Below are 26,073 nucleotides of genomic sequence, written 5' to 3'. Positions count from 1 at the left end.
AAACAACATGTAGGGCTATTACCGGATGATGTTTCCCGGGGCCCGAAGCTGTCTAAATCCTTGTCTTGTGTTGCGTCTCTCGATTCCATTCAACCCCTCTCAAACTACTACAAAGATGCGTCGGCCTCACGACTAAGTCCTCACACTAGGACATCTGTCGTGACAATTCCACGACACTATGTGTCCAAGGTGTTCGGTCACCTCTGAAGACACAGCTCATCTCTTCATCTGATGCCCTAAAGCAAACCTGGTATGGCTGCAGCTCGGCCTTACCCCGACTGGCAGATTCCAGGATCTATGGCTTGCTGAGCTCCCCCCATGCCTCGACTTGAGGCCTCCTCTATATGGCCCGAGGTGCTCCTTGCAATTCTGTGGAAGATTTGGGACTCTCGGAATGCCGTTGTATTCAAGAATGAAGATCACACTGCTCTCATTACCATAACCAACATTTGTAATGATTTTGAACTCTAGGCCAACCGGTTCCATGTACCGGTAGATAAGGTGTCAGCCACGTCTTAGCTGACGTAGCTTTCCTCACGGCTTGCCGTAACCCTGTAAAACCTTCTCCTTGGCCTTGGCTGAGCTTTGAGTAATTTCAATTCAGGTGGGGATCCTCCCCCCCCCCCCCCCCCCTATTCCTCAAAAAGAAAGTTGTTGTATCATTTTTCCCTAAAAAAAGGTGTTGTATCATTTTTATGAGGTTTTCAAGAGTATGCATGATATTGTTACTGCACTGCAAGTTTATGTATCATGGGTGTAATTAACTCTTTATATTAGTTCAAGGCCTAAATTGAGACACGTAACAATAATTCAATGACCAAGCACAGTATTAACTCCAGGAGTAAATACCCCTAAAAACACCAGGAGTAAAATATTTACGAAGGATCGAACAAGCCTGATCAGATGTTTAGTTACAGGATGATCAGCATTGTTTATTTACTTACATGGTGGTGAGCTGAGTACAACCTACAAATATTAGGTCCATAACCCCTCCACCTAAATTCCAACGGTTCATGTAGATATTTGTCACTATACAAATCTACAACGGGGCAGTATTAGCTGCATAATTTGAGCAGTTGTTCAACTTTGCCGAGATATACTTCCTCAGGCCATCAACAAGTTGTCGGATCTCATCTGCCAGAGACCATGTAGGGGCATTGAGGGCTTGTATCGAGTTCAAGCAGACAAGAAGGGTTCCTCCTTCATGAACAAGCACCTGCATTTTTATTTTATTTTTTTGCTCAGGCACAGATCACATATCCGGTGGTAGCATTGGGTTATTTCAAATGGAACTACCAAAGTTTCCAACAACGACACAAATTAAACCTACGGCCCAGTCTAGCTTTACTGATTTTCTTCACAGCATAACAACATTATCGATGATCGTCCAAATTTATTTTTTTGTAGCGTTTGACTGTCTATAAATTTCTTCAACTTTTAGCTCTACAATTTTGATTCATCCTCTACAAGTGTTAGGATATGGTCACTAGATCAATCAGTCGTCAAAATTCATTGAACCACAGGTGTATTAGCCAGGCAGCATACTGCATGGAGGAACAAACTCACCGTCAACCAAAGAGGAAGAAATCCCAAGACAGAAGAAAGCGCAGCAAGAAGGATACAAGTTAGGGCAAGCCCTACACTTTGCTTGACCTGTAAGGATGAACCAAAAGTGTAAGAACCAGTAACATTATATCTCAAGTTAATGTGTTTTGCAGTGATGCCCATAAGTGAAAATACCAGTGAAGTTGTTTGACGAGCTTTAGCAATACAAAATGGCACCCCACAGATATTATCCTGCAATAACAGAACATCTGCAGCAGCTACTGCTGTTGCACTGGCACGTTGAGCTAGAACGACGCCAACAGTTGCAGCTGCAAGAGCTGGCGCATCATTTATACCATCGCCGACCATTATTAAACTCCCACCTGGAAACAAATACAGAAGAAATGTAACTTCCCTCTCAAACAAAGGAGCAAAGTGAATCCCACACACCGCTTACTAATCATATTGGCTGGCAGAAGAGAAGCTCTAAGGATGCATAGTTGAAGAAGTGCACAATGTTTCAAAGATACAACAGTTAAGTTATACACAACAATTGTTCTGTTAAGGGCAAAAGATGCTGAGGTCGTAGCTGGTAGGTTTTACCTAACATCACAATAGTAATCTGAAGTTGGAAGACAACAGTTAGAATTATTGGATTGAATCATGGAGAGCCAGCATGATGGCAAAAATATGTAGAAAGCAACAACTGTGATTAAATTATGGACAGATATATTGATAATTAAATAACATATGAGAAAACTAAAAGAATCCGATATAATCGCAGAACTGAAATCTGGTAGTAATGGGATACTGAGCTTCGGTTCACAATAAAATAGAAAAGAAGATATGAACTACCTCCCCTTGAAACTGCTTTTACTTTACTCAGTTTGTCCTCTGGCTTCAAACAGCAGTGCACTTCATCAATACAAACAGCTTTAGCAACTCTCAGAGCACTCGATTCATGATCTCCAGTGAGCATCATGATGCGAAGTTTTGCTTTCTCTCTTAAGGTGGATATAACTTCACGGGCACCAGGACGGGGTTCATCCTCGAAGTGGAAAAGGGTCATCTGGAAAAAAATCAATCAGCGAATAAATAATGCGTTGGAGGGCAGTTCTTACATAACCTACATTTTATATGGTAATGACACATTTGAATGTATGTTACCAGAAGAAACTGGCAGAAATATGGTACTATGTGGTCAAGTGGAGCTTCTTGCCATTGGTTTGGCCTTTGGCCAGACCAAATAAAGCAAGACTGCTGTTGAGACTGCAAGCATAGGTCCGGACTCTGTTTTCCAAGTCAGGCCAAATGCAGTCACATTAAGATTAAAAATTTATCAGGGCCAAAGACCTAAAGAAGGTACCCCCTCCGTTCACAAATATAAGATGTTCTAACTTTTATTTGAATCAGATGTATATAGACACAATTTAGTGTGTTTGTTCACTCATTTCAGTCTGTATGTGGTCTATATTGAAATATCCAAAACATCTTATAATTGTGAATGGAGGGGCACAAAACAGACAGGCTATCCATAGCAGATGGACCAAATATTTGGCCATCTGGGCAGCTTTTGTGGTTCAAATGTCCAACCTGAATTGTGCTATAAATAGATGGGACATGAGTGATTTAATTGCTGAGGCCACGAAAGGTCAACGAAACTAAATGGCCAGATAAGTAATCCCAATTTATCTTACATTAACTAAAAAAAATCCCATCTCCACACAGTATACAACGGAATTAGCTGATTTAATTTCAGCTACATTTTCCATGAAATGTACCTTGAAAGCATGCCTGTACATAGCACTGTATGTCTTAAGTTTCCTACTGCATGCACTAACAATATACTCAAACTTGTGTACACCACTACAGACTAGCAGTGCTTTTGTATATTTCAAACTTGATCTGATTAATGTTTTAGTTTTCACTTTGCTCTATTAGTTAATATAATATCAACTGAAGATGCAGCCTAAATGTCAGCAAACCAGCAAGCGACAAGCATAAGAGCATTCACACGTCACAAATTATTACTGAAGTAACAAAACTTATGAGCATGTGGAAGTCTGCAATATAATCCATTTTTAACTAGGACAACTTATCAGCATTTGAAAGCCTGGACTCCAATCCACCTTAGATTAACGATAAAGACAGAATTTATTTATGATTTCCCTAGTTATACATGAATGCTTCCATCAAACATGAACAGAAATATCTGCACAACAACATAAAAAAGATATCGAAATAAAGGGGGAGAAGCGTGCTGTCAAATGAGAAGGTTTTGCTCTAATTTACCTCACCTTTTTATCCATTAATAGAGCAGCTTGGACAAATTCAGGACCATATGCAGAACTTTTTATTGCCTCTTGTACCTGCTCACATTCACCATTTGATCTGTATAGCGAAGAAATATATTCCACAGAACCGATAGCAGCCGTAGAGAGTTTGTTTTCATTGTTTGATGCCTGTAACACAGGTATATGAGAGACCAAGCTAGGAATTAAAGGTACAACTCTTCCCAATACTCAAAACTGATCAAACAAAACAACTGCTAGTCTTCAATACACCATTCAATGAAAACAGTCAGCTTCAAAGAGCATGAAGATAGGTGTGCTATATCGGCTTCTTTCTTAATCTCTTAATATTGTCAAAATTAACTTTCGACCAAAGAAGACATATTATACAATTGTTTTCCTTCCGTTTCTCAAATAATTGAGATGGAATAAACACGTAAGGATATTTTAAAAAAAAAACCTCGCTGTTCATTGTATTTTTTTGTACTCCAGAACAGTAGGAGAGTTTCCTACTTCCATTTTATTAAAAAGTTATTTCTGTACAGAAATGAATTCCTGTTCATTGTTGAAATCAAATATACGAAATTCCATAGAACAACATAAAATCTTTGCTTGATATATCTAATGATTCAAGATGACTTTGCTGGTCGAAATATATTGCGGATGTACACATTACCTTTGTGATGCTTAAAGTAGCAAAAACTCCTCTACCAGGTAAGGACTCGAAGCTTTGTAGAACAACTTTTGGAAGGTCCTTGTCCTTCCCAACAGAGTGATGTAACACTGCCCTATGAATCATAAACTCAGTGTGTCAATTGCCTGCGATATATTATGTTAGATATGTATTATAGCTGCTTTTGGTATCCTTATACAACACATGTACATGCACTGTATATATTGGCCTTGAGCCCCTGGAACATACAAGTCAAGTTCCTCACATGGTATGAGAGCAATGTTTTAGGGTTTAAGTTGCTTTCTCTCCTCACAGTCAATTTGTTTTTCAGTCAACCTCGTTCTCGATTCATCATTCTTGTCAAGCTCCTCTCGATCCATCTTCAGCGTGCCGCAACTTGAACAATCCATCCACCTCACCCAGCTGGAGTCGTTCCCATCCGCATCTCGAGCAAACATTGCATTTTATTAACTCTATGAGTAAATTCCCCTTTGTAACCCTAAGTGTCTAAATTTGACAGAAAGTAACATATTTTTAAAACCTGACCATTTGCTACCCCCGTTTAGTGTTGCCTTTTCCACTTTGTACCCAATTTATCAAATTTTTCATCTGACAAATAGGCCCTCTGGTTAGCCTGAGCTGGATGATTATTAAATATTTAGATGCCACATCAGTAGGGTCTCATCTGTCAGATGCCGCACATTTTGATAAATCATGTACAAAGTGGAAAATGTAGCACTAAATACAAAGTGGTTAAATTTTGAAATGGGGTGCTCTGTGTCAATTTTGGACACTTAGGGGTACAAAGTAGAATTTACTCTAACTTCACAGATGTCTATTGCAAAGGCCCACATGTCTAGATGTATTATGTTTTTTTTCAGGCATTCATGAAGCAAAGATTTATGTCCATGCTTGACCCGTGAAGATGAACAAAATCATACCTTGAAAGCCTCAAAATTATGCTTAAAATTGTGGGAAGGAAAACTTGACCAGGACACACTAGTACCTGTTGCATTTTTAACTAGAAACATCCATAAGCACTCCCCACGAAAGCCAGGCCTCTAACCCAAGTCAGCTGAGCATGCACTCGCACCCCAAGCCAACTGAGCGACGCTCGGTTCTCTAAAATGATGGGGAAAGACAATTTAACATCAAATTTAAAATGGAAGACAAGTGTTATTTTTGCCTCCTTGGTGCACAAGCTCAGTGTCATGCAAGCCAACCAGGAATCATGCTGGTTCAGTGCAAGGCAGCCCTAGTGCATATGAGAAACACAGAAATAAGCATTGCATGAAACCAGAATGGGCCAGGAAGCCAGCTGATACAGAAACCCAAAAGAAAATCCTATTCTTGAGTGATCTAGCATCTTACAACGAGGAAAATCAAGCAAGAACCATGCCTAATTTTTCCAGAATAGGAATTTTCAGGCTTCAGGGATAAGCCAAGCCTAAGTTGATATCATCAGGAAGTTTTCTGTTTTACGCTGTCATATACTTAGTCAAGCTAACTAAATAGCACCACGACCAATCCTGACATGGTTTCACGTTTAATAGCATTGTGTGCTGTGCACAGCAGCTTCTTATGTTTTTTCAATCAAATCATGTGCTAGTGGTGGATGTACGTAACCATGAATTCATGATAGAAGAGTAGATTTTCAAAGTAATTGTAAATTATACTGTTTAACTTTGGTGTCATCATCTTGAAAAAACACGTTCTAAAAAAATCATCCCAAACAAAATAAAAGGCAATAAATATCCAACATCATTTTTTACAATGTCCTAATAGACAACAGCAGAACACTATACTAAACATGCGATGCTTGGCCCAGAGCATGCCATTATATTGGGTCGTAACAACTTAGATTCAAGTCATGCCTGGCATTCCCAAGTGTGGCAGAGTTCTACTTTATAAAAATGTATGCAAATGAAAAAAAAACATGTTTAAGAAAGTTATCCATTCTCTTACCTCCCAATAGGATGGGTTGTTCCTTTCTCCATGGCTGCGGCAACTGCTAGAGCTTCACTTTCACAGCTGGGAGTACAGCAAGAAGAAACGTTAAGACCATTTCTCACATTCAAATGTCCATGAATGGGCTCAATTGCTTTGCACATAAGCTTCCCGGTTGTCAATGTGCCTGTCTTGTCAAATGCAATAGACTGACAAGCCGAAAGAGCATCTAAGACATGCCCGCCTTTCAACAAAATTCCCTACAGAAGGAGCGGAAATGAGCTTGAATGAAACCAATATACCGGAAAATTCTGAAGAAAGAAGTTCATCTAAAAAAAAGGTCATAGTAAATTATCGAAAGACATTCAGGACAAACTACTAGTAGGCACTTCATAGGTGCAACACCAATCATTTCAACAGAAGATTCAGATTAATATCCTCTGATCTCCATCACCACTTGTGCATACGATACAAGTACATACCATTAAAGAAAAGTAGATCGAAACTAGCCTGACAAAAACAATCTGGATTAAGAACCAAATGTTCTCATGAAATTTAGAAGCTGAAATGGCAGTGTCTTACATTGAATGAAGAAAGTAACCAATTATAAAGAAAGACTTCAAGATTCAAACAATACCTTCCTTGTAAGAGAACTGATAGCAGTGGCATATGCTAAGGGAGCAGCCGCCAATGCACATGGAGATGCAGCCACCATAAGCCCCAATCCACGGTAAATTGAACCCCTACAAACTAAACAAAATTGGAACACAGAAAGTTCAATGCTAGAGCCAAGTGTACCAGTTCAGTATAAATTGCCAAACAATCAGTGCTACAGTTTTCCAAGACATAGCATTAACTATTGGAGAAGTACCAAGTCAAAATACAAAAGGAAAAAATACGCAGTCCAACACAAATTACTGAAGCATGTAATGTACTGTGACATTAGAGGAATACCTGAGTTACCGAAAAAAGGCCACTTAAAGAGTAATGGTCCCAGTAGTGCAACCATTAAAGACAGTACAACAACAGCTCTGCTATAGTGCTCTCCAAATTCGTCTAGCCATCTTTGCAGCTTTGGCTTGTTTATCATGCCCTCTTCAGTCAACTGGACAATTCTGTTGAGTGTGGAATCCTCCCATGACTTGGTCACCTGCAAAAGGGCGATTCAATGTCAAACAAAAGAATCAACATTCCCAAGTGAAGGATTGATTAACAAGTTGACAAAAAGGTTATGCATTTGGAAGAGTAAATTGTTGTCTTCAGGGGATAAACTGATCCTTAACAATTAGTGCTTGAGCAGCACTCCTATGTACACAATGGGGCTTAATCTGTTGAACGGCGGCATATATAAAGACATGGACTCGATCAGGATAATACAGGATAATAGTCTTCTGGCAAGGACCTGGTAGGTAAGTTCAGATATTGCAAGATAAATTGCAGTGATTGCAGATCTAATGAATATAATGTGTGAGGTGCTTACCAGAATAATAAACCTATGCCTAATCAACAAATAGATGTGGAAGATTGTCCAGAAGGATAACTCTACAACATGCCAATTGCTCCATAAGAAATACATGGCTGATGGGGATTTCTAAGTCAAAATACACAGGTGGCTCTCAGTTTTTGAACGGTTTATAGGTAGCAATGAGATGGCTTGAGGTTTTATTTCTTTGGGCATCCTATTGGTTTTCCATTGAAAAAAAGCCAGTCACCAAACCAAACGCACAGTCTTTTGATTTGGCTTTTTACGAAGCCACCGCAGAGCCTATGCATAGAGAGAAAGCGCCTCCCGGGGTGCTTCCCGCAGCTGTGATGATCCGGATTTTCTCAGGTTTCCTCGGTGGGATGCAATCCATAAGGTAGGCATAGTCTGTAATCCAGATGCAGAAATATGCTTCCCTAGTAAGCCAGCCATAGTCTGATGTGGGGACTGGCTATAATGTAGCACCAGCCCTCAAATCTATCTTAGTTCACACCTCATCCAAAAGTGCCTGAATAGGGAAATATTGATTTTATTGGTTTTGTCATACCAAGCAGCCATTGCTATTTCTCAGATAAAAAATAACGAATAAAATCTACTAAAGAGTTCCACCAGCTGTATTGTAATAGTGTTTGTGGAGTATTAACGTACTGAAATCATTAAATAAACCGGCTAAGAAAAATGAGCTATCCTGGGACTAGAGAACAAAACGTAAAAGAAAAAAAAGTCTCCTCAGTGAAGAGAGAAAGAAGGCAACCTGTACTATCATCATTCCTTCCAGGTTCCTAGCACCACCTGGTATAGCATCCCCCACCGTCCTTTCAAGAGGCTTCGTTTCACCAGTGAGGTGTTCGATTGTGACTGTCGATGAACCTTGGTAAACTTCTCCATCAACAGGCACAGCCTAAGGAATACAAGAATACTGCACCATAATGAGATAGAGATCCAAACAATATGGGCCAGAAGAATAATACCAACATGAGGATAGAAGATACTAGGGTACACTCCCTCTGTTCCAATTTAATGAGACCCTTGAGCTCTTGTCAAGAAAATTAAGAAATGAGTTTTAAGAAACTATATACCCTCATAAAAGTGCATGTCTTCATGGTAACTCAGCATGCATTAAACAGAGGACATAACAGAGAGTATCGCTAAATATTTGCCCCGAAATTGTAAAAAAAGAAAGAATCATGCCTAGAACGAAAAAGTAAGGCTAAAACATCATCTACTTTGAAAGGGAGGGAGTACCAGGATGCTACTAGAAACACTAAAAATCCAACAGAAAAGAGATAGAAACATTTTTTTTGAAGAACTTAATTTCTGTTTTTGAAGAACAAGAGATAGAAACATTGAGATAACTATCAACCATGAAGACATGATACAATGAAACAGAACTTGGAGATACAAGGACAAGGAGTGGACTTTGTAAATAGACAAACAACACACCTCACCAGCTCTGACCAAAATATGAGAACCCACTGTAAGGTCCTGCACAGGAACCTTGGTATGACTTAAATTAGAAAACCGTGTTGACTCGTCTCCACTCGTTTCTAATAACAGTGCAAATTCTGGATGGTTTTCCTTCAGTTCTCTCACATCAACCATTGACTTCCTCGTAAAGTATTCTTCGGCTGTAATCAGCAAATAAAACAAGTTTTCAGTGTGCACACAAACAGGAGCTACTATGGGCAGAGTTTCAGTATTTGTCAACATATGTACCGGTATGAGCCAAGCTGAACATGGCAAGAAGCGGGCCACCCTCCAATGAGTTCCCCATAAACACAGAAGCAAATGCTGCAAGAGCCATGAGGACGTGGATATCTATTCTTCCATCGGCAATGTCCACGAGAGCATCAAGCGCTGCAGAAACCTGCAAAGTAAGCAGGAAAAATGTGTCACCGGAGTAGTACATTGGCAAGCAATCCCAAATCGACGAACTCTTCAGTTTCTTCAGTGTGCGGGAGCAACGCAAGCATAGCAAAATTTCCTATTCAATGAAACGTGGCTGGCCATGGCATAGATTCCTTTGTAAAATGGGTGTGAGCGTAAGCAGCAGCAAAGGACAGACTAGGTCGACGGCGAGCTGCCGGAGCTCCGACTCCGAGAGGCCGAAGAGCGCGCGGTGGAAGCGCCCTACCCGGAGACCACGCGGAAGCGGCGGTGGAGGCGCGCTTAAGGGGCAAGGGGCTCAGTACCTTCTGCGCATCGTCTGGGGGCTTTTCATCCTGTCAGCGATCCGCGGCGGGGGGCGCCGCGGGCGGCCGGGGTCGGGCCGCATCTTCTGGTGGCGCAGCTAGTCCTTGACACCGGCGGAGGCCGCTTGGAGGGACGGGGAGAAGGAGGCGGGCCAGCGACGGCGACGGCGACGGAGAGGAGGACCAGGTGATGGGAAGCAGCTCCCCTGACGTACTGCACATGCCGTTGGGGGCACTGACATGTGGGCCTGATTCCCGGCGGGCCCACCTGTCAGTGGCCGAAGTCGGCCGATGTGGCAGCATTTTGACAGGATGGGGGACGCGTCAACCGGACCTGCTAAACTAAGGGCATCTTTGAATTGCACGATTTGAAAAACGCAAACCTACTAGGAGTAGCTGAATCTTCAAAATCAAAGAGGGGTGTGTTTGGTGCAGTGAATTTTAGAGAAATACCGAGTGCTTCTGTATGCTCTGACATATCCCACATGAGTTATTATATTGTGCCTTTTATTATTGTGCCCAATCTTATGGTGAGCATCTCTTTCGTTGATAAAGATTACTGTATGATAGCTTCCGCATGATCGCCTCCCTTGAGGACAAAAGGTGGAAAAATGATATGGATCTAGCGATGATGTGTGCCTTTTGTTGTGTCCCGAAGTCTAGGGCCCATATTTTCTTTACTTGTCCTGATATCTGTTTTCAATGAAGTTTTACCCATTAGGCTTTGGGACCTGAGTGGCAGGCCCTCTAGACCTGGGCGAGTTCATAAAATCTCAAGCCAATCGAATCGGTAGAAGGATATGTCTGTTTTGTTTAGTGTTCAGAATGATGACCTGGACCCTACTTAGTGCTCTAAACGATCTTATATTTCTTTACTAAAAAAGGATTCCCCCATTTTGTATTCCAAAGCAAACCATCATTGTACACAACGCAATGCTGGGACGAGAAGCACATCAAGCCTAAAAGGAAAAGAAGAAGAAACAAATGCCAACAACGGAAGCTCGACAAAGCGTGAAAGACCCACAACCGTTGTGTCCTCCGAAAACAAACCACCACAGCATGAAGCTCCGATCTACCGCGTACTAAGCAGCATCTCCAAAAAGGAATGCGATGCCGACGGTGCTACTGCCCGGACGATCCTAAGGTTTCCCCCAGTACGCGGAGGGAGGTGGGGGATGGTTACTACCGACACCCTCCAAGAAGGAATAGTGGCACCCGCCGGTGTCACCACATCGGAGCCGGACGAACTGGCAAGGATTTCTCCCCCACTCTAAACCCCATCACCCAACCAGAGCCGACCAGCCAAACCACCACCCAACACCATGTGCCATCACAGTTGCGCCGCCACCCACTCCGTCTCACGGCGAGCACCAACACGAAGCCAAAAAGACCAAAGAGAAGAGCCAAGCAACGGGAGCAGCAGCACCAAGGCCGAGTGGGAGGGAACCACCTCCATCGCCATCGTGCGAGAGGCCCGCGCCTCCGGCATTGTTGTGGTAGCCGTCCGGACACGACAGCAGGGCATACCAGGCAACCTTGGCCCGGCCAGGCCCAAAACGGGCCTGCTAAGCCCCGCTGGTCACGCTGCAGCAGGCTGGCGTCGGCGCCGGCAGCACCTTGCCGTTCATCGCTGTTCCCCCGCCTCCTGGAGTCACGCCGCAGACCCGTCCCGCCTAGGCCCAGATGGGCCCAGATTTGGGCAAAGCGCCGCAGCCAGGCCGCGCTGCTGCGCCACCCCATTGCCAACGACGGCACCGCTGCCCAACCGCCCGCCCACGCTGCGTCGGGGAACCCAGCCGCCAGCTAGACCGCGCCGCCTAGGAGCCCCCCCTCCCCCCCCCCCCCCGGCTGCAGCTCCGCCCCGCGCCGGAGAGCCACCAGGAGGGGAAGGTCAGGGGGCGCTGCCACCAGCATCCCTGAGGCCAGGCCGGAGGAAGGGGTAGAGGAGGAGGAGGTCGCCGCACGGCCGGTCGCCCGCGGGAGCGACGCGGTCGCAAGAGGAGAGGCGTAAATGGAAGGAGTAGAACTTTTCAGTCATCAAGCTGCCTCTTATATTTCTTTACAGAGGAGAGGAGGTATTTCTGTAGAAATCAAAACTAACAGGTATTCTCGAGAGAAAAACTGGAGTGACAAATTGAGACAAGAGAAGTGCATTTTTCAACCCTGAACTCTTGTCCTAATCTAATTTACAACCCCGAACTTTAATACCGTCTAAATTACAACCCCCAAGTCTCAAAACCGGCCAGGATTCAACCCTCCCCTCCCTATTGACCGGTTTTGACCTGGGGTGACCAGTTTTGACTAGTCAACGGGTTCAATCAGCATGCCACGTCAGAATTCTTTTCAAAATTTCAAGAAAAAGTAAATAAAAATCTGTAAGATTAGGAAAAAAATATAAAAAGCAAAATTCCAAAAAAATTGTTCACGAAAAAAGCTTAGGAAAATAAAAAAATGATTTTTTTTCTGGAAATATTTTTTTCTGGAATTTGAGTTTTTGGGTTTTTTCATGATTTTTTTTCTGGAAATTCGTTTTTTTATTTTCCGTGTTTTTCAGAAATTGGATTTCTTTCTTTTCCTGGATTTTCTTTGATTTTACAGGTTGTTTCCTAGGAAATTTTGCATTTTTTGCTGATGTGGGATGCTGACTGGACGTGTTGACTGGTCAAAACTGATCAACCAGATCAAAATCGGTCAACAAAGAGGGGAGGGTTGAATCCTAGCCGGTTTTGAGAATTGAGGGTGTAATTTAGACAGTATTAAAGTTCGGGGTTGTAAATTAGACTAGGACAAAAGTTCAGGATTGAAATGTGCACTTTTCTGTAACAAATTAGCTCGGAGAGTGCATTACCCCGACAAGAGGGAAGGCGACGGCGATGAGCGCGGCCTGCAGACGCCCGACGGAGTTGAGCGGCGCCACGTGTGGGCAGGCGGCGGCGATCAGGAGGAGACCGAGGGAGATGCAGCAGGCCTCCAGGTGACCCCGCAGCGCGTCGGCGACGTCAGCCCACCCGATCGCCCTCGCCAACCGCATGACCGTCGCGCCCCCGCCTCCCCCATGCAGGTTCGAGCCGTGGTGGCAATGGCAGTGCCCGTGCCCGTGCCCATGGTGCCCGTGCCCGTGGTGGTTGCTGTGAGCGCGGGGCGTGCAGGCCAGGGAGCGCCGTGCCCGTGGGAGCAGGACCGGAGACACGGATGCCAGGGGCGGCGGCTTGGATGGGAGGTGGGGAGCGCAGCGGCGGCGGAGGTGCGCGAAGGGATGGGGCCTCGAGAGGCGGGCGGAGGGCTGGGGGAGCCGCGGCGCGGCGCACGAGGGGGCTGAAGCCGCGAGGAACTGCATTGCGCGTGGCGTCGCGGAGCAGCCGGCCGGGTATGGCGTCGGCAAGGCGGGCTGTGGCGGTCGTGGTGGCGGGCTCGCTCAGGAAGAGCACTGGTCCATGGCGCTTTTGTGCCGGCTGCCGGGTCGTGTGGAGAGTGGGGAAGGGTGGGGAAGCTGCGGGCCAGATGATCACGGCCGGGGAGGGGATGGGGCTCATGGTGTCGTCACCGTGTTGAGGTGTGAATTGGACGGCTGTTTTCCAAGTTGATGTGGCAGCGAACAGTATGTTGTGCAATGCTCCAAATCGCTTTGGCTATGCTTGGTTATTTATCGTTTGTTGGGAGCGACTATTTTGTCACCTGGAATGTTTGGGTGGATGTTTCTGCTAGGCAAGTTGATAAAGTAATTGGTGTTGTTTTCTGTTTGTGCTTAGCTGAGTATACTTTGCATATTTTTGGCAAACATGAAGACATGATTCATCTCGTTGCTGTCATGGCATTTCCTGTGTACTGTACAAAAATCTTTTTTTAAAGAGTGTTTTGTACAGTGCGAGAAAAAATGTCATGCCGGTGACGTTTCTTGATTTTTGCCGCACAGTTAATATATTGAGTTGTATTTGGCCCCTCGGGCAGCACGCCTGAGCGGCGTTCTCACCGCACTGTTGGGTTTTCACGGTTTTCCGTGTGGGTCTCGCATGTCAGTCCAACGTGGCGGACGCATCCAGACGCGTCCGGGCCTTCCCATATCCGTCTCAGATATGAGCTGGATATAAGGGGTGTTGGTTAGTCCGGATGTTTAGTGCCGGTATGAGGGGTGCGGCTGGGTCAAGATTTTGTAACCGATCATTGACCGGGCCGTCCGCACAGACATATAGAGGGCGTTTGAGGAACCCGGTTGTAGATGCTCTAAAAGATTTTGTGTATGTGCATATGAAATGGAGTATTGAGGATATTTGTATGTGATGCAATGATTTATTAGACTGCAAACAGTGCGGCCTTTTGCTGCCAGGCATAATTTACATAACTAATAAGAAAGTAGGCTAGAGCCGGTTAGTAATAAAACTCCGGTTGGAGCCCTTCTGATATCGAGCACTAACGAACAAAGTCGTCACTGACTGGGAGACATTGACGGGCCACTCGCACATAAGAAATGACTATATTTGGTCCGTTAGTACTATTCAGATATGCAAAAGTGAGGAGGCAAAACAGAAAAAACTCTGGAAGAGAAACCCCCTTCCATCCTAATACAACATGTGTAAAGTATGCACTCTTTTAGAGCATGTCTAGCCCTTTTCCCCAACCCTTTAACTCCCTAAAAAAAATCTGTTTGAGAAGTTGAACCCTTTTAGCCCTTCCATAAAATCCTATAACTCTTATTTTTTTAGGAGAAACTCCTCAAACCATCAATCCTTACTCAATTTGACCAGGAATCTTAAATCTCCCTAAAAATTTTCTCTCCTCCCATGACGCGCATGTTCTATCTTTTACCGTCCGCTGCTGCCCACCTCCACATCGATGACTAGCCAACCCTCCACACTGTCCGTGATGACCCCTCTCCCCACCCCGCCCGCAACCTTACCGACTCCCCCACCCTCTCCTCGCCCATCGGCCGGCCCTGCCACCAGATCACCGCCTTTTGCCGCCACATCGAACACCACCTTGACGCCATGGTTCCATGGGAACACATCCGCCACAGGAGCAAAAGGCCTAGCTGACCTATGTGGGAGATACTGGCATCCATCTTGTTTCCACACCATAAATCCTCCAAAAGTTGGAGCCAAGTCACCACATGCTTCCTTGGCGGCATGTACATCACGACAAGGCTTGAATCAGTTCTTGAAGCGTCCATGCCTCCCTCATTATCATCTTCGTCTTTGGCAGCATCGACAACGCACCAACGTCTGTCACAGCCACTCAAAACTCTTTCTGTCCGCAAAGAGTTCGGCGAATTATCCCAAAGGTTAAACTTTCCCATTTTCTGTGTTTTTCTTCATTTATGCACTCAATTTGCTCATTGCATGTTGCATTTGTCTAGATGAAGAGGTTGTGGGAAATGTTTTTAACAAGTCTTTGTCTGAGGATGCTTCGATCCTTTGATTGTATGCTTTGGACATGCACGTGGCATTGCCAGAACATCGACTAAGAAGGATTCGGAGATTCCTCGCAACCCATCGCAGCATCGAGAACCAAGAAGCTCGTCACCAACTTCATGATGATCTTACTGAGCACTTTTTTTTTCAAAAAAAGATCTTATTGAGCATTTGTGGGCACTTCACAACAATTGAATGTTGTTCTATGATGTTTTATTTGGATTACTTTTTCATTCGGACCATATGTTGCATTTGAATTTAAATATTTAAATCTAAAAACATTGTTTTGAAATGTTGTTGAAATACGTGCATTAGAAATATCAAGTATTGAATTTAATGTATTGTACAAATGTGGTTGAGACGGAGTTTGTATACAAAAGGATGGAAGATATGGCGAAGGAAAAATTATAGGGAGCTAAGGTTTAGGCTAAATGCGCACACTTTTTAACTCCTCAAATTTAAGGAGTTATGTTTTGAGTGATCCTTGGAGAAGTTAAATATAAGGGAAAGGGCTAGAGATGCTCTTAGGTTGGTCGTAGTAGGAGTAACTTAGACCACCCTAAGAAAAGTTTGTTTACGTGGCACGTAGCTAATGAGGAAAGAGGTGCTTGTGGTAACATATACCATAACATAACGCGACCCGATGCAAAATGAGTCTACATCTAAATAAATGAAAACTTGCATGATATCAATATTACCCATTATGAAGATAATAACATAGCAAGTTTGATGACCAACAGCACAGTTGTCCCTGAGTCTGCACGCCTACTAATAAGTTTGGTAGTTGTGCTCCCTCCCTCTCTCTATATATAAGGTATACGGTTTTTTTAGGTTGCATTTGACCATTGACAAGATTAACAATACATGAGATGTATGCTATAAAAATTATACCATTAAAAAGTCCTTTCACATATGAATCTAACAGTATGCTTTGTGTAACACGCATGTCATATATTACTGCTCCGATTCATTTTTGTCTTATTTCATATGTAAAAAAAGAACCTAAGAAAATATATAATCGTTCTAAAAATATATGTTACGTAAAATTACAAACGTAAAAATAGTGTAAAACATAGATAAAATACATTTTTTTTCTAGTCTTATGACATATATTTTTATTTTTTATGCCAAATTTTACATAGAGAATCAATACAAATGTAACTAAATGTATTCCAATTGTAATTTATTTATGAAACGGTCATAAAATTATCTCGGGTAAAGAATAACTTATTGAATGATGAATAGTATTACTATATACTACTCCCTCTGTTCCGAAATATAAGTCTTTTTAGACATTTCAAATTACAACATACGGATGTATGTAAACATATTTTAGAGTGTAGATTCATTCATTTTACTCTGTACGTAGTCACCTATTGAAATCTCTAAAAAGACTTATATTTTGGAATGAAGGGAGTACTATATTGATGGAGAGAGTAGATGCATTTCCAATAATTACCGAGCCTCTTAGGAGACTCGCCAAAGTTTCGTTTTTAGTGGTACCTTTCACGCCTCCGCCAAGCAGAAACTGGTGCGGTCGCAAGACGTTCCGTAGTTCCACCAGCAAGTTTTCTACTTTGTTTGCGTCTTAATCGCTCGGTTGGCGCCATTCAGAATCCACGTAGTATTTTTCCTGCATGGAATTGTCTTCCGTGTAAGTTTTGACGATGCCGCGCCGTGGACAAGAGGATATTCGGACCGAGCGCCACGGCCGCGCTGCAGCAGAGGGAAGATCCGTTCGGAATCGGCATCCTCTGCTCCCCACATGACTTGGCGTCTCTCGCGGCGCGCCAGGATTTCCAACAACTTCGCACCCATACGCTATTTATTCTCCCTTGCCGTCGCCGGCCGGCCGGGCCATCCACCAACGCCCGCCGGAGAAGAGGCAGAAGGTCTGCCGCAATCTCGGGTAGCCAGCCGTGCATAGCTAAGGTGCGCTTCCTACAATCTTACTGCATTAGTTTCTTCCAACCGCAACCAAAGGAAGAAGAAAATTTGTTAGAGCTCACCAGATGAAGCGAAGAACTGACCGCGGCTATGTTCATCCATGTCCAACTCCATCCTGCAGGCCTCAGGAGTAATCGACCGTACGCTGCTAAAGGAGGGGCAAAGCAAAAATGTGTGTCCAGAGGGGTGGAAACCCCCCAGGCATCTTAGATGGGCTCTATGGCGTGCAGATTGTTCGTCGGCCGCCACAGGCACCGAGCAAAGGCGAAGCTGCCCAGACCAGCTTCACCGATTCGCCAACTTGTGAACACCAAAATGGCGGTGGAACAGTCACACAACAACATCAAAGACTGCTGATACGGTGAGCTTCCATTAATCAGGAGAAATGCACTCAACACCAGACTGAGCTGACACCCTGCGTTTGTAACAACTGCAGACGACTGTGGCAGCAAAGGCCCTCATGCTTGAAGCCCATCCACTGTAGCATCACATGTATGGCAGCTTCCGTTCCGCCTGCCCAGCAACCGGTACCACAATATTTGCCAACTGAAGCCTCTTGTCTGACGGTTTTGTTTGATCAGGTGACAAGCATGCCGGTGAAACTTTTGCAAATGTTGTCACCTCTCTGCCCTTCATCGCCCTTGGACTGCAGACACCGAGGCAAGACATCTTCTGAGACAAGATCATTCTTTGCTCTATTTGTTTCTGAGTTTGTATGTAATAAGAAAAGTCGGTGCCGCAGGAAGAACTTGAACGCTGCCATCTACGCCAACTCGCTGGTTGGAGTAGGAATAGCTTCCGGCCTGTATCATTCCTCCCGAGGAGAGATCAGAAAAATCCTGAGATGGGCCGACTATACTATGATTGCCACCACTACGCTGGTGAGTCATATTTTTGCACTAAAAGGCTGTTCAATTATCAGAATTTGCACGTCATAGCAAACATATATGCTTTTCTATGCAGTGTTTATCCAGGGCAGTTAGGAATGAGAACCCAGGACTACTGATGGCAGCATCAACATTGCTGCTGCCGTTTCAGCCTTTCATGGTTTCAGCTGTCCACACCGGAATGATGGAGGCAAGTAATCCAAATGACCTGGCAGATTCTTCTGTCTAAAACAAACCATTTCAATGATCAGCAAACTCGCTTGTTGAGCAAGTCTTTGTTGAAAGAAAACTGTTGGATAAATCAAACTGTTTACATGGCAGGTTTCCTTCGCAAAGAGAGCATCAGTTGAACCAGAGCTCAGAACGGTACATAACCTGCACAAGATGTCATCTCTTTTGGGAGGTGCGCTGTTTATTGCCGACGATTACTTCCCAGAGACACCCTATATCCATGCTGCATGGCATCTTGCTGCTGCTATTGGCATTGGCACATGCAATAAGCTTCTCAGGTGACACTGGAACCAACCCTGCTGCTATCAACGAATAGCTGATTTCAATTTATCCAGAAGGAGTTAGATTCAGCAACTATCAACTTGCCGATATAAAAAACGGTGTACAGAATAGGTTACATAGAAGAGAGAACAGGAGCATTGTTCAAATTGATACCAGAAGAATGCTTTCGTATCTCTCAGAAAGATTTAGCAAGGAAAATGAGACGAACTAGGTCAGCTTGTGCATGTGGTTCTGCTATGATTTTGCATTGGTGTTTAATTATTACTGCGAGAGCGGGGTGGGCTGTCATGACACTCTTTCCTACAAAAATGAATTAAGGTGGACAGAGAAGTTTACGCTTCAAAGACCTCATCATTACAACTATAATAATTGACGGATCTATACATATTTCTAGCATTGTTATTAACTTATTATCTGGCAAGTACCGCAAACAGAAGTTTAGAACCATTAATAGCAAGTCAAATGTATCATGTTCTAACCTTGAAGCAGCGAAGATGGAAACTGGTGCATAATTCCACAGTTGCACCAAAAGTCAAAAGAAAGTGTGTGGCAGACTGATCATTTCATCTTCTCTAGATCTGAACTTTTTTCTATTACTGTGTCAATATAAACGTCAATGCAAACACCTGATGGTTGCAACGCCCCAATGTGCTCCCACGAGTTCTGATAGTTACTGCATTTTAAGTGTGGAACACAAAGCCCCAATGTTTCATGTGAAATTTTGTGAGTGAAACTAGACAATTTGTTGAGATCATGCTATCAACATGCTGGTCTCGTTTTGATTCACCCAGCTCCCTCCAGCAGGCTTCCCGGCATGCAGTGCAGCCACTCTTTCCCTCGCAATCCGAGCCTGCTCCCACCGACCAACACCCGCATACATGTTTGACAGGAGGACAAGGTGCCCAGCTGCTCGATCAGGCTGTAGCTCAGTCAATCTATCAATTACTTTGGCTGCAAGCTCAAGATTATCTTCCCTCTTGCATCCACTCAATAGTGCACCCCACACGGCCTCATTAGACTGCAACGGCATTGTCTCTGCGAGCTCAAGTGCTTCGTGCAATCGTCTGCTGCGGCAGAGCATGTCGACCATGCATCCATAGTGCTGTATCTCTGGGGCGATCCCATAAACTCTTTCCATGCTCTCAAAGTATTGCCGTCCGTCGTCAACCTTCCGTGAATGGCTGCACGCAGACAGCACAGCGAGCAGCGTTGTGCCATCAGGACGTTCCTCCATCTGGTTAAACAATTCTAGAGCCTCCTCGGCACGACCATGGACCGCAAGCCCGGAAATCATTGTAGTCCATGAGATGGTACTCCGCCTCGGCATCTCGAGAAACATGCGGTGCGCATCCTCCACAGCCCCACACTTCACATACATATGGATGAGGGCATTGTCTAGCGACACCGTCCGCTGCAAATGGCCTTCCTGGTCCACTCGCGCATGTATCCATCGCCCGAGACGCAGGTCCCCCAACTCCGCGCACGCCGTCAACAAGGCGACCATCGTCACCGAGTCGTCCTTGACCCTTGCCTTCCTCATGCTCCAGAACAGATCAACCGCCTCCGCCGCCCTCCCAGCACTGGCACACCCAGCTATCACCGTCGTCCAGGCCACCGCGTCCCTCCCAGGCATCTCACCGAAGAAACGCAGAGCCGCGTCCACCTCACGGCACCGCACGTAAGCAGAGAGCATGCAGTTCCACGCCGCCGCCGCCGTCCTGCCGGGCATTTCGTCGAACACCTTCCTGGCATCCGCGAGCTGCCCGGCCGCGGCGTACATGTCAAGGAGGCTGGTCATGACGTGCGAGCTGGACAGAGCGAACCCGCCGGCGAGCGCGGTCGCGTGGAGGGCGGCTCCGTGGGGGGCCGCGGCCGCGCCCGCGCCGGAGAGCGCGGCGAAGAGCGTGGAGAAGGAGAAGGCGTTGGGGCGGAACCTGTGGCGGCCGACGAGGCGGGAGAAGAGGGAGAGGAGCTGGGGAGGCCCCGCGCGGGACGCCGCGGCGGCGCGGAGGAGGAGGTTGGCGAGGGTGGGGGGCTCGGGAGGGTGCTGCGGGGAGGAGGAGGAGGAGAGGAAGAGGGCCTCAGCGCGGGGGAGGTCGGCGGCGGCGGCGGCGAGGGAGATGAGCTTGGCGAGGAGGAAGCGCTTGCGGTGGAAGCCGTTGAGGAGGAGCTGCGCGTGGAGCTGGTCGAGCGCGCGGAGGGAGGCGGTGGCGCCCGGGCGGCGGCGGGCGTGCTGCGCGAGGAGGTAGAGGCGCTGCTGCAGCGCGCGGGAGTAGGGGGTGTGAGGGGGCAGGTTGGGTGGGAGAGGAGGAGGAGGAGGAGGACGACGACGAGGGGCTTGGCTAGACATGGTCGGCTGGCTTTGGCTCCGCCTCTGCGTCTGACTTGGCTTGGTGGTGTGTTTTCTGCGCGGGAATGGTTTTCTGCCGCACCGTCGATTTGCTTCCGATGGGGCGAAAATGGGTCGCGCCTCGCGCGGTTTGCAGATCGCAGCTCAACTGGTTTTGCAGCGAAAAACCCTCGCTCTCGTGTTGGAGCACATTGCTTCGTGTCCGGGGTGAGAAACCTTTGCAATGGCTTTTATTAGTCGGGCTCAACGGGGACCAACTTTCGTCTTATCTTGTTGAAAACATCGTTTATTGTTGTTGTGCTAACTTTTATTGGTTGAATTTCGGATGAAGATCCTTGTCCTTGTCATCTCTGTGTGTACATGGCGACGAGGGCGTGTATTTCTCTCTCTCTCTGAGGCGTTACGAAAGAAGTAGACTTTGTCATCGGTGTTAATTTCATATCTTATAATGGTTCTATCACAGTCGTCTCAATCTTGTACTCAGCTTGGTGAAGATTTTGACCTCATTTCCTAGCATCAATTTAAATTTAAAAAAATGATTGTGTGTGTCGTATTGATGCACAGACCGAGGGTTTCAACCTTCTTTTCAAAAATAAAATTAGTGTCACAGTTTAAGCTTAGTGGTTGTTTGGTTAGGAGAACTAGTGTAAGGTTTTCAGAAGATAAGTTTTAGGAGAATTTTTAGAAAAATTAGTTTTAGTTCATTTTTCTATTAACGGAAGTTCATAGTGTAATTCTTTGTTTGGATTAAAAGTTGCTTTCACAAAACAACGTTTGGTTACATCCATGAAGAACACGATATGATGGATTAGATGCTTGACCCTCAATGTCCGAGGAGCCATTTGAACCTTCGGCTCCTTCTTAGGACAACCACAAGCAAGAGTTGGAAGCCATGACCTTCTTATTCCCCAAGTCGTTATGCAAATAGCTCGTGCATCCTCTCAATCTCTAACCTTACTGTTTCAGCGAATCCGCCCTCTTGGCTTGAACGGCGTGAGGTCGCAGAAATAAGCAACGCCATCGCCGCGTGAGATGAGCAACACAGGCTTCTTGTGGGTATCGTGCGCCCCACCCATGGCGACCACTCGTTGGCCTTCTTCCATATGGGTGTAGCATGTTGAAATTGTAGGATGCTAATATTTGTGTTGTATTGATATGACCTCGTATGAGATATATATAGAGAGGTGCGATATGAGGGAGAGAGACTTGAAACAAGACAGATAATACATGCTTAAACATATTTTGTCTCTATCTCCTTATCTCTATATTTAAACCCAATTATACTTCTAACTATTGCGACTGAATTTAAAGTCTTGTGCTTTCGTCGTCTTTTCCGTTGCGCCATCATCAACTGTGTCCCTAATGGGTCGGCACCTAGGGCGGTGACTTGCGTCCCAGGTGCTTTCCCTGTCTCTCCTCTATTTCTCTTGCAGTCGTAGCGGGAGTGGCATGGACGTTAGTGACGACATGGACACTGTTGACTGGATTTGTTGCCGGTGAGTAGCTATAGACATAGCCCTGTATGTCGATGTTGAGGTAGCCGATCATGATGATGTAGTCGTGGTCAAGGTAGTCATGATTGATGGTGTAGTGGTTGTGAACGATGAAACCGCACAAAGCCGATGGCACACAAAAATGCACTATGACAGAGTTGCAGACATTGGCGATGCAGCTTGCGGATGTCAGAGGTTGTCATCGGTGATGAGTTCATCGGTTTTGCCAAGATCGAAGGAAACCCATCAAGTGCACATCAGTTTTATCAGGACCGTGTGGTCGTGTAGAGGTCGTCACTACGACGTGTCAATGCAGTCTTGCAATATTAACTCTAATCATTTGCATGTCCAATTCTCCTTTTTTTATTGTCTTGCTCAATTAGTTTGCATGATGGTATTGGCTTTAACTTCCCGCGGGACTAACTTTTTTTGTGAAACCGTCGGATTGTTTCAAGGTTAATTAGCAGAAAAACTAGAGAATACCGGTACATGAGCACACTCGAACATTGGTACAACATGGGAAAGTCCATTCATGTTGAAAACACGACAAAAACATGACAACCAAACAAACACAAACAACTTATTCTAAAAAACACACAAACAACTGCAAAACCTACTCCAATGTTCCCCACTAGTAGATAGAAAAAACTTGCGACTGCTTGAGGGTATTTCTGGATTATTATTGTCCTAAAGAAATGTTAACTATAACTATTCCATTGAGCTTATGCAATTTCCTTTTTTTGCGGGGGCTTTTGCAATTTCTTTAATAGACTAAAAAATTTTGTAGAGTATTTCTTAATATGCGCTACAACTAGCAAGCGTAATGTCAAGAAGGAACACAAGAGATCAAAGTGGAGAAGAAAATGATAAGCTCATGGCCAATCTTAGTGATTTTAGTCCTTCAAAACGACAGCGGATTTATTGTACACATTGCGTCGATTCTAGCTTTTATTCGCAGCCGAGGTTTCAGTTCCATGTTGGCACGATCATGCTCAGCCCATGCAATAAATGAATCACTGTATGTACAAAGGTATTTTATATCACATCCGATATATACTTCTCTAACTCTGTGGCTGGAGGGAGAAAGTTTGGGGTAGTAGTGTTGAAATGTTGCAACATCTTGATTTGGTGGTATGCTTCTTCAAGTTTGTGTTGTAGGATTTTCAAAGGGTAGAGGGAAAGGGGGATTTGAAGAGAAGAAGAATTGGATGCATGGCATGCTTTTGCATTATGCATCTCCATTAAGCTCCTCAGAGCATATTGCAAATAATGTGTCATAGTTTCTTCATGATTGTTTGTAGATCTTAAATTCTGATGCGATGTGGCACTTGAGTTATAAGCATGTAATACATATAAGCAAAAGTGCTTTTCTAGTCCCGAGCTCATGTGAGCTCGGATGAACAGTAAAATCAAAATAAAATGGAAAAAACAGAAAATTCTAAAAAAAATGTGTGTGAAACTTTGACAGATGTTTTGATAGCTTGCAAAATTTCATCACCAGATGACAACCCTGTAAAATGTAACGAAAAAATAAAACCAATGCTCCAAAATGTTATTTTCAGACACCTTTTACTAACTAAACACAATGTATTAAGGCTAGCTAAGTACCCTTCCCCTATTATCTTAGATTTCCCTTTGTGTAAACGATGCTACTCTGCTGATTGAATAAAGGAGGAGCCAGTTTTTCAAAAAAAAAATATTAATATGTACTTTAACATTTTCCTTGCACTACAAACATCAAGCATTTTCCATATTTCAACAATATGTACATTATTTACAATCGTTGACCACTAAACCTATCATGTTGTGATAGATTAACAATATTTAGAAATAGAAATAAATAGTTAAAGGTATTTCTAGCTCGCACATTGAGCGGGCCACTTTGCTAGTTTCAAAATAAAATAAAATAAAAATCACCAAAAAGATAATTGCTTCGGCTTCACAAAATGCATCCTAACTAGATCTACAAATACAGCAGAACTAAATCCATTTACCGAACAGATCTGCAAATAAATAAATAAATAATCAAATAAGGACAAGTACTCGCTCTGCTCGCCTAGCTGATGTCCAGCACACACTCATGAACCGTAAACGAAGGCACAGGAGGAACATATAAGGTAGGTTGTAATGGGGAGTATCATATACTAGTATCATGCATATGATACTTACTAGTCTATGATACTACATCCCTAATGCGTAGTATCATATGTTGGTATCATAGAGGACTACATTTATTGCCATGCATGATACGAAGTAGCACATCATTTAATATGATACAGTATCATGATATGATACTCAAGCCTCTCTTTCTTCATTTAATTCTATGCCACTTCATCAAAATTGCTTAGTTGGCATGCATGATACTACCTATGATACTTTCATTACGGGCAGCCTAAGAGAGAAGAAGTAGTAGAAGAAGAATTTTTCCTAGGTGCTAACTTGGGCCACAGAATTGCTGGTCTAGGGTTCCCCCACCTCCCGTCGGTACTGCCGTCGGTACGTGTCGTCTGCGATGGTTTTAGGGCCATGGTGGTGTGGTGGATCTCGGCCCTTGTCGGGGAAGGGCTTTGTTTTCAGTTGTTCCTTCGTATTTTGTTAGAGTTTGTGTCCTATTCAAGAAGACGAGACGATAGCAGCTCCCTGAAGATGGAATAAGGTTCTCCCAGCCTGCCCTCCCGATGGTGTGTCTAGCATCATCGATGGGCATGTGGAGGTGTGTCTCCGGCGGATCTGTCCTTGCTGGATATGCTCGGATCTGATCATAGTTCGTCCATGTTCATGCGTTTTCAGGTTGGATCCTTTCGATCTACTCTACTCTCTTCATCGGCGAGGGAGGGGCAATGACGGCGGCGCGTCTTTAGCTCGCTTCAGTGCTTGTAGTCGTCGCTAGATGATCTACGGATCTGGATGTAATTTTTATTATTTAAGATGTTTGTTGTAGTGCCATGATTGCAGATGAATATATCGGAAGTTTTCTTGAAAAATAAATAAGAGAAAAGAAAAAAGAAGAAGAACACGGAAGCTAATGAGGATGGAGAATAGGCATCTTCTGGGCGAGGTACCGTCGACGAGGACAACCGGTCGAGTGGCCACGTATCTGTCCATAACACAAGAGTAAAGTAAAATACACCTAAAAACATCCTAGTCGGCCATGGCACAAGAGCTGCACGTGAAAACTTAATGCACGAGGCAGGTAGGAGTTAGCGGGCACCGCATAATCGCCTAGGGCACGCAGCGCACACGTAGACGATCTCAACCGTGTACGTGGCTCTCAGCGGAGCACGGCTCATTCATGCATATCACTTCTCAACAATTACTGCCCATGCGGAGCATCGTCTCCTATAAAT

At 44.6% G+C, this 26,073-nt stretch overlaps 3 protein-coding genes and 1 long non-coding RNA gene across 5 annotated transcripts; 1 reads left to right on the top strand and 3 right to left on the bottom strand.

Moving 5' to 3' along the window:
• Positions 1-814: 814 nt before the first annotated feature.
• On the bottom strand, positions 815-13,620 carry LOC125509479 (putative cadmium/zinc-transporting ATPase HMA1, chloroplastic). The gene is made up of 13 exons (XM_048674465.2): positions 12,980-13,620; positions 9,656-9,806; positions 9,383-9,567; positions 8,694-8,840; positions 7,411-7,606; positions 7,094-7,206; positions 6,475-6,716; positions 4,513-4,624; positions 3,843-4,007; positions 2,401-2,614; positions 1,741-1,928; positions 1,567-1,653; positions 815-1,216 (listed from the first exon to the last, which is right to left on the bottom strand). The coding sequence occupies exons 1-13, from the start codon at positions 13,466-13,468 to the stop codon at positions 1,040-1,042; spliced, it is 2,466 nt and encodes an 821-aa protein (XP_048530422.2). The 5' UTR covers positions 13,469-13,620; the 3' UTR covers positions 815-1,039.
• A 3,084-nt stretch (positions 13,621-16,704) lies between these two features.
• LOC147971773 (uncharacterized) lies at positions 16,705-17,844 on the bottom strand. Its single transcript, XR_015604824.1, has 2 exons — positions 17,546-17,844; positions 16,705-17,477 (listed from the first exon to the last, which is right to left on the bottom strand). It is a non-coding gene; the product is annotated as an uncharacterized LOC147971773 (long non-coding RNA).
• LOC125509477 (uncharacterized) lies at positions 17,326-19,326 on the top strand. The gene is made up of 7 exons (XM_048674463.2): positions 17,326-17,468; positions 17,605-17,844; positions 17,920-17,975; positions 18,065-18,143; positions 18,226-18,364; positions 18,447-18,560; positions 18,692-19,326. Exons 2-7 carry the CDS (start codon positions 17,654-17,656, stop codon positions 18,881-18,883), a joined length of 771 nt encoding a protein of 256 aa, XP_048530420.2. The 5' UTR covers positions 17,326-17,468; positions 17,605-17,653; the 3' UTR covers positions 18,884-19,326.
• On the bottom strand, positions 18,768-21,591 carry LOC125507087 (pentatricopeptide repeat-containing protein At2g20540). Of its 2 annotated transcripts, none has more exons than XM_087526324.1 (2): positions 19,363-21,591; positions 18,768-18,900 (listed from the first exon to the last, which is right to left on the bottom strand). In XM_087526324.1, the coding sequence occupies exon 1, from the start codon at positions 21,231-21,233 to the stop codon at positions 19,635-19,637; it is 1,599 nt and encodes a 532-aa protein (XP_087382450.1). In that variant the 5' UTR covers positions 21,234-21,591; the 3' UTR covers positions 18,768-18,900; positions 19,363-19,634. The 2 variants fall into 2 exon arrangements, with proteins under 2 accessions (XP_087382450.1, XP_048527738.2); XM_048671781.2 differs by having other exon boundaries at positions 18,780-18,917.
• Positions 21,592-26,073: the final 4,482 nt, after the last annotated feature.

This window comes from Triticum urartu, chromosome 5A (genome assembly GCF_056163025.1).
Source record: "Triticum urartu cultivar PI428250 chromosome 5A, HENAU_Tu73, whole genome shotgun sequence".
NCBI classification, from domain to species: Eukaryota; Viridiplantae; Streptophyta; class Magnoliopsida; order Poales; family Poaceae; genus Triticum; species Triticum urartu.
The sequence above is the reverse complement of the archived record's forward strand: the minus strand, read 5'-3'. Positions and strand labels throughout refer to the sequence as shown.

Excerpts from the sequence above, each read along its gene's own strand:
- LOC125509479 (XM_048674465.2), bottom strand. The coding sequence starts at position 13,468 with ATGCAGTTCCTCGCGGCTTCAGCCCCCTCGTGCGCCGCGCCGCGGCTC. Across the intron at positions 7,607-8,693 it reads AAGGAATGATGATAGTACAG|GTGACCAAGTCATGGGAGGA; the intron begins GTTGCCTTCTTT and ends GCCCTTTTGCAG. Across the intron at positions 7,207-7,410 it reads GCCTTTTTTCGGTAACTCAG|TTTGTAGGGGTTCAATTTAC; the intron begins GTATTCCTCTAA and ends AATTTTGTTTAG.
- LOC125509477 (XM_048674463.2), top strand. The coding sequence starts at position 17,654 with ATGTGTGTCCAGAGGGGTGGAAACCCCCCAGGCATCTTAGATGGGCTC. Across the intron at positions 17,845-17,919 it reads CATCAAAGACTGCTGATACG|ACGACTGTGGCAGCAAAGGC; the intron begins GTGAGCTTCCAT and ends TAACAACTGCAG. Across the intron at positions 18,561-18,691 it reads TCCACACCGGAATGATGGAG|GTTTCCTTCGCAAAGAGAGC; the intron begins GCAAGTAATCCA and ends TTTACATGGCAG.
- LOC125507087 (XM_087526324.1), bottom strand. The coding sequence starts at position 21,233 with ATGTCTAGCCAAGCCCCTCGTCGTCGTCCTCCTCCTCCTCCTCCTCTC.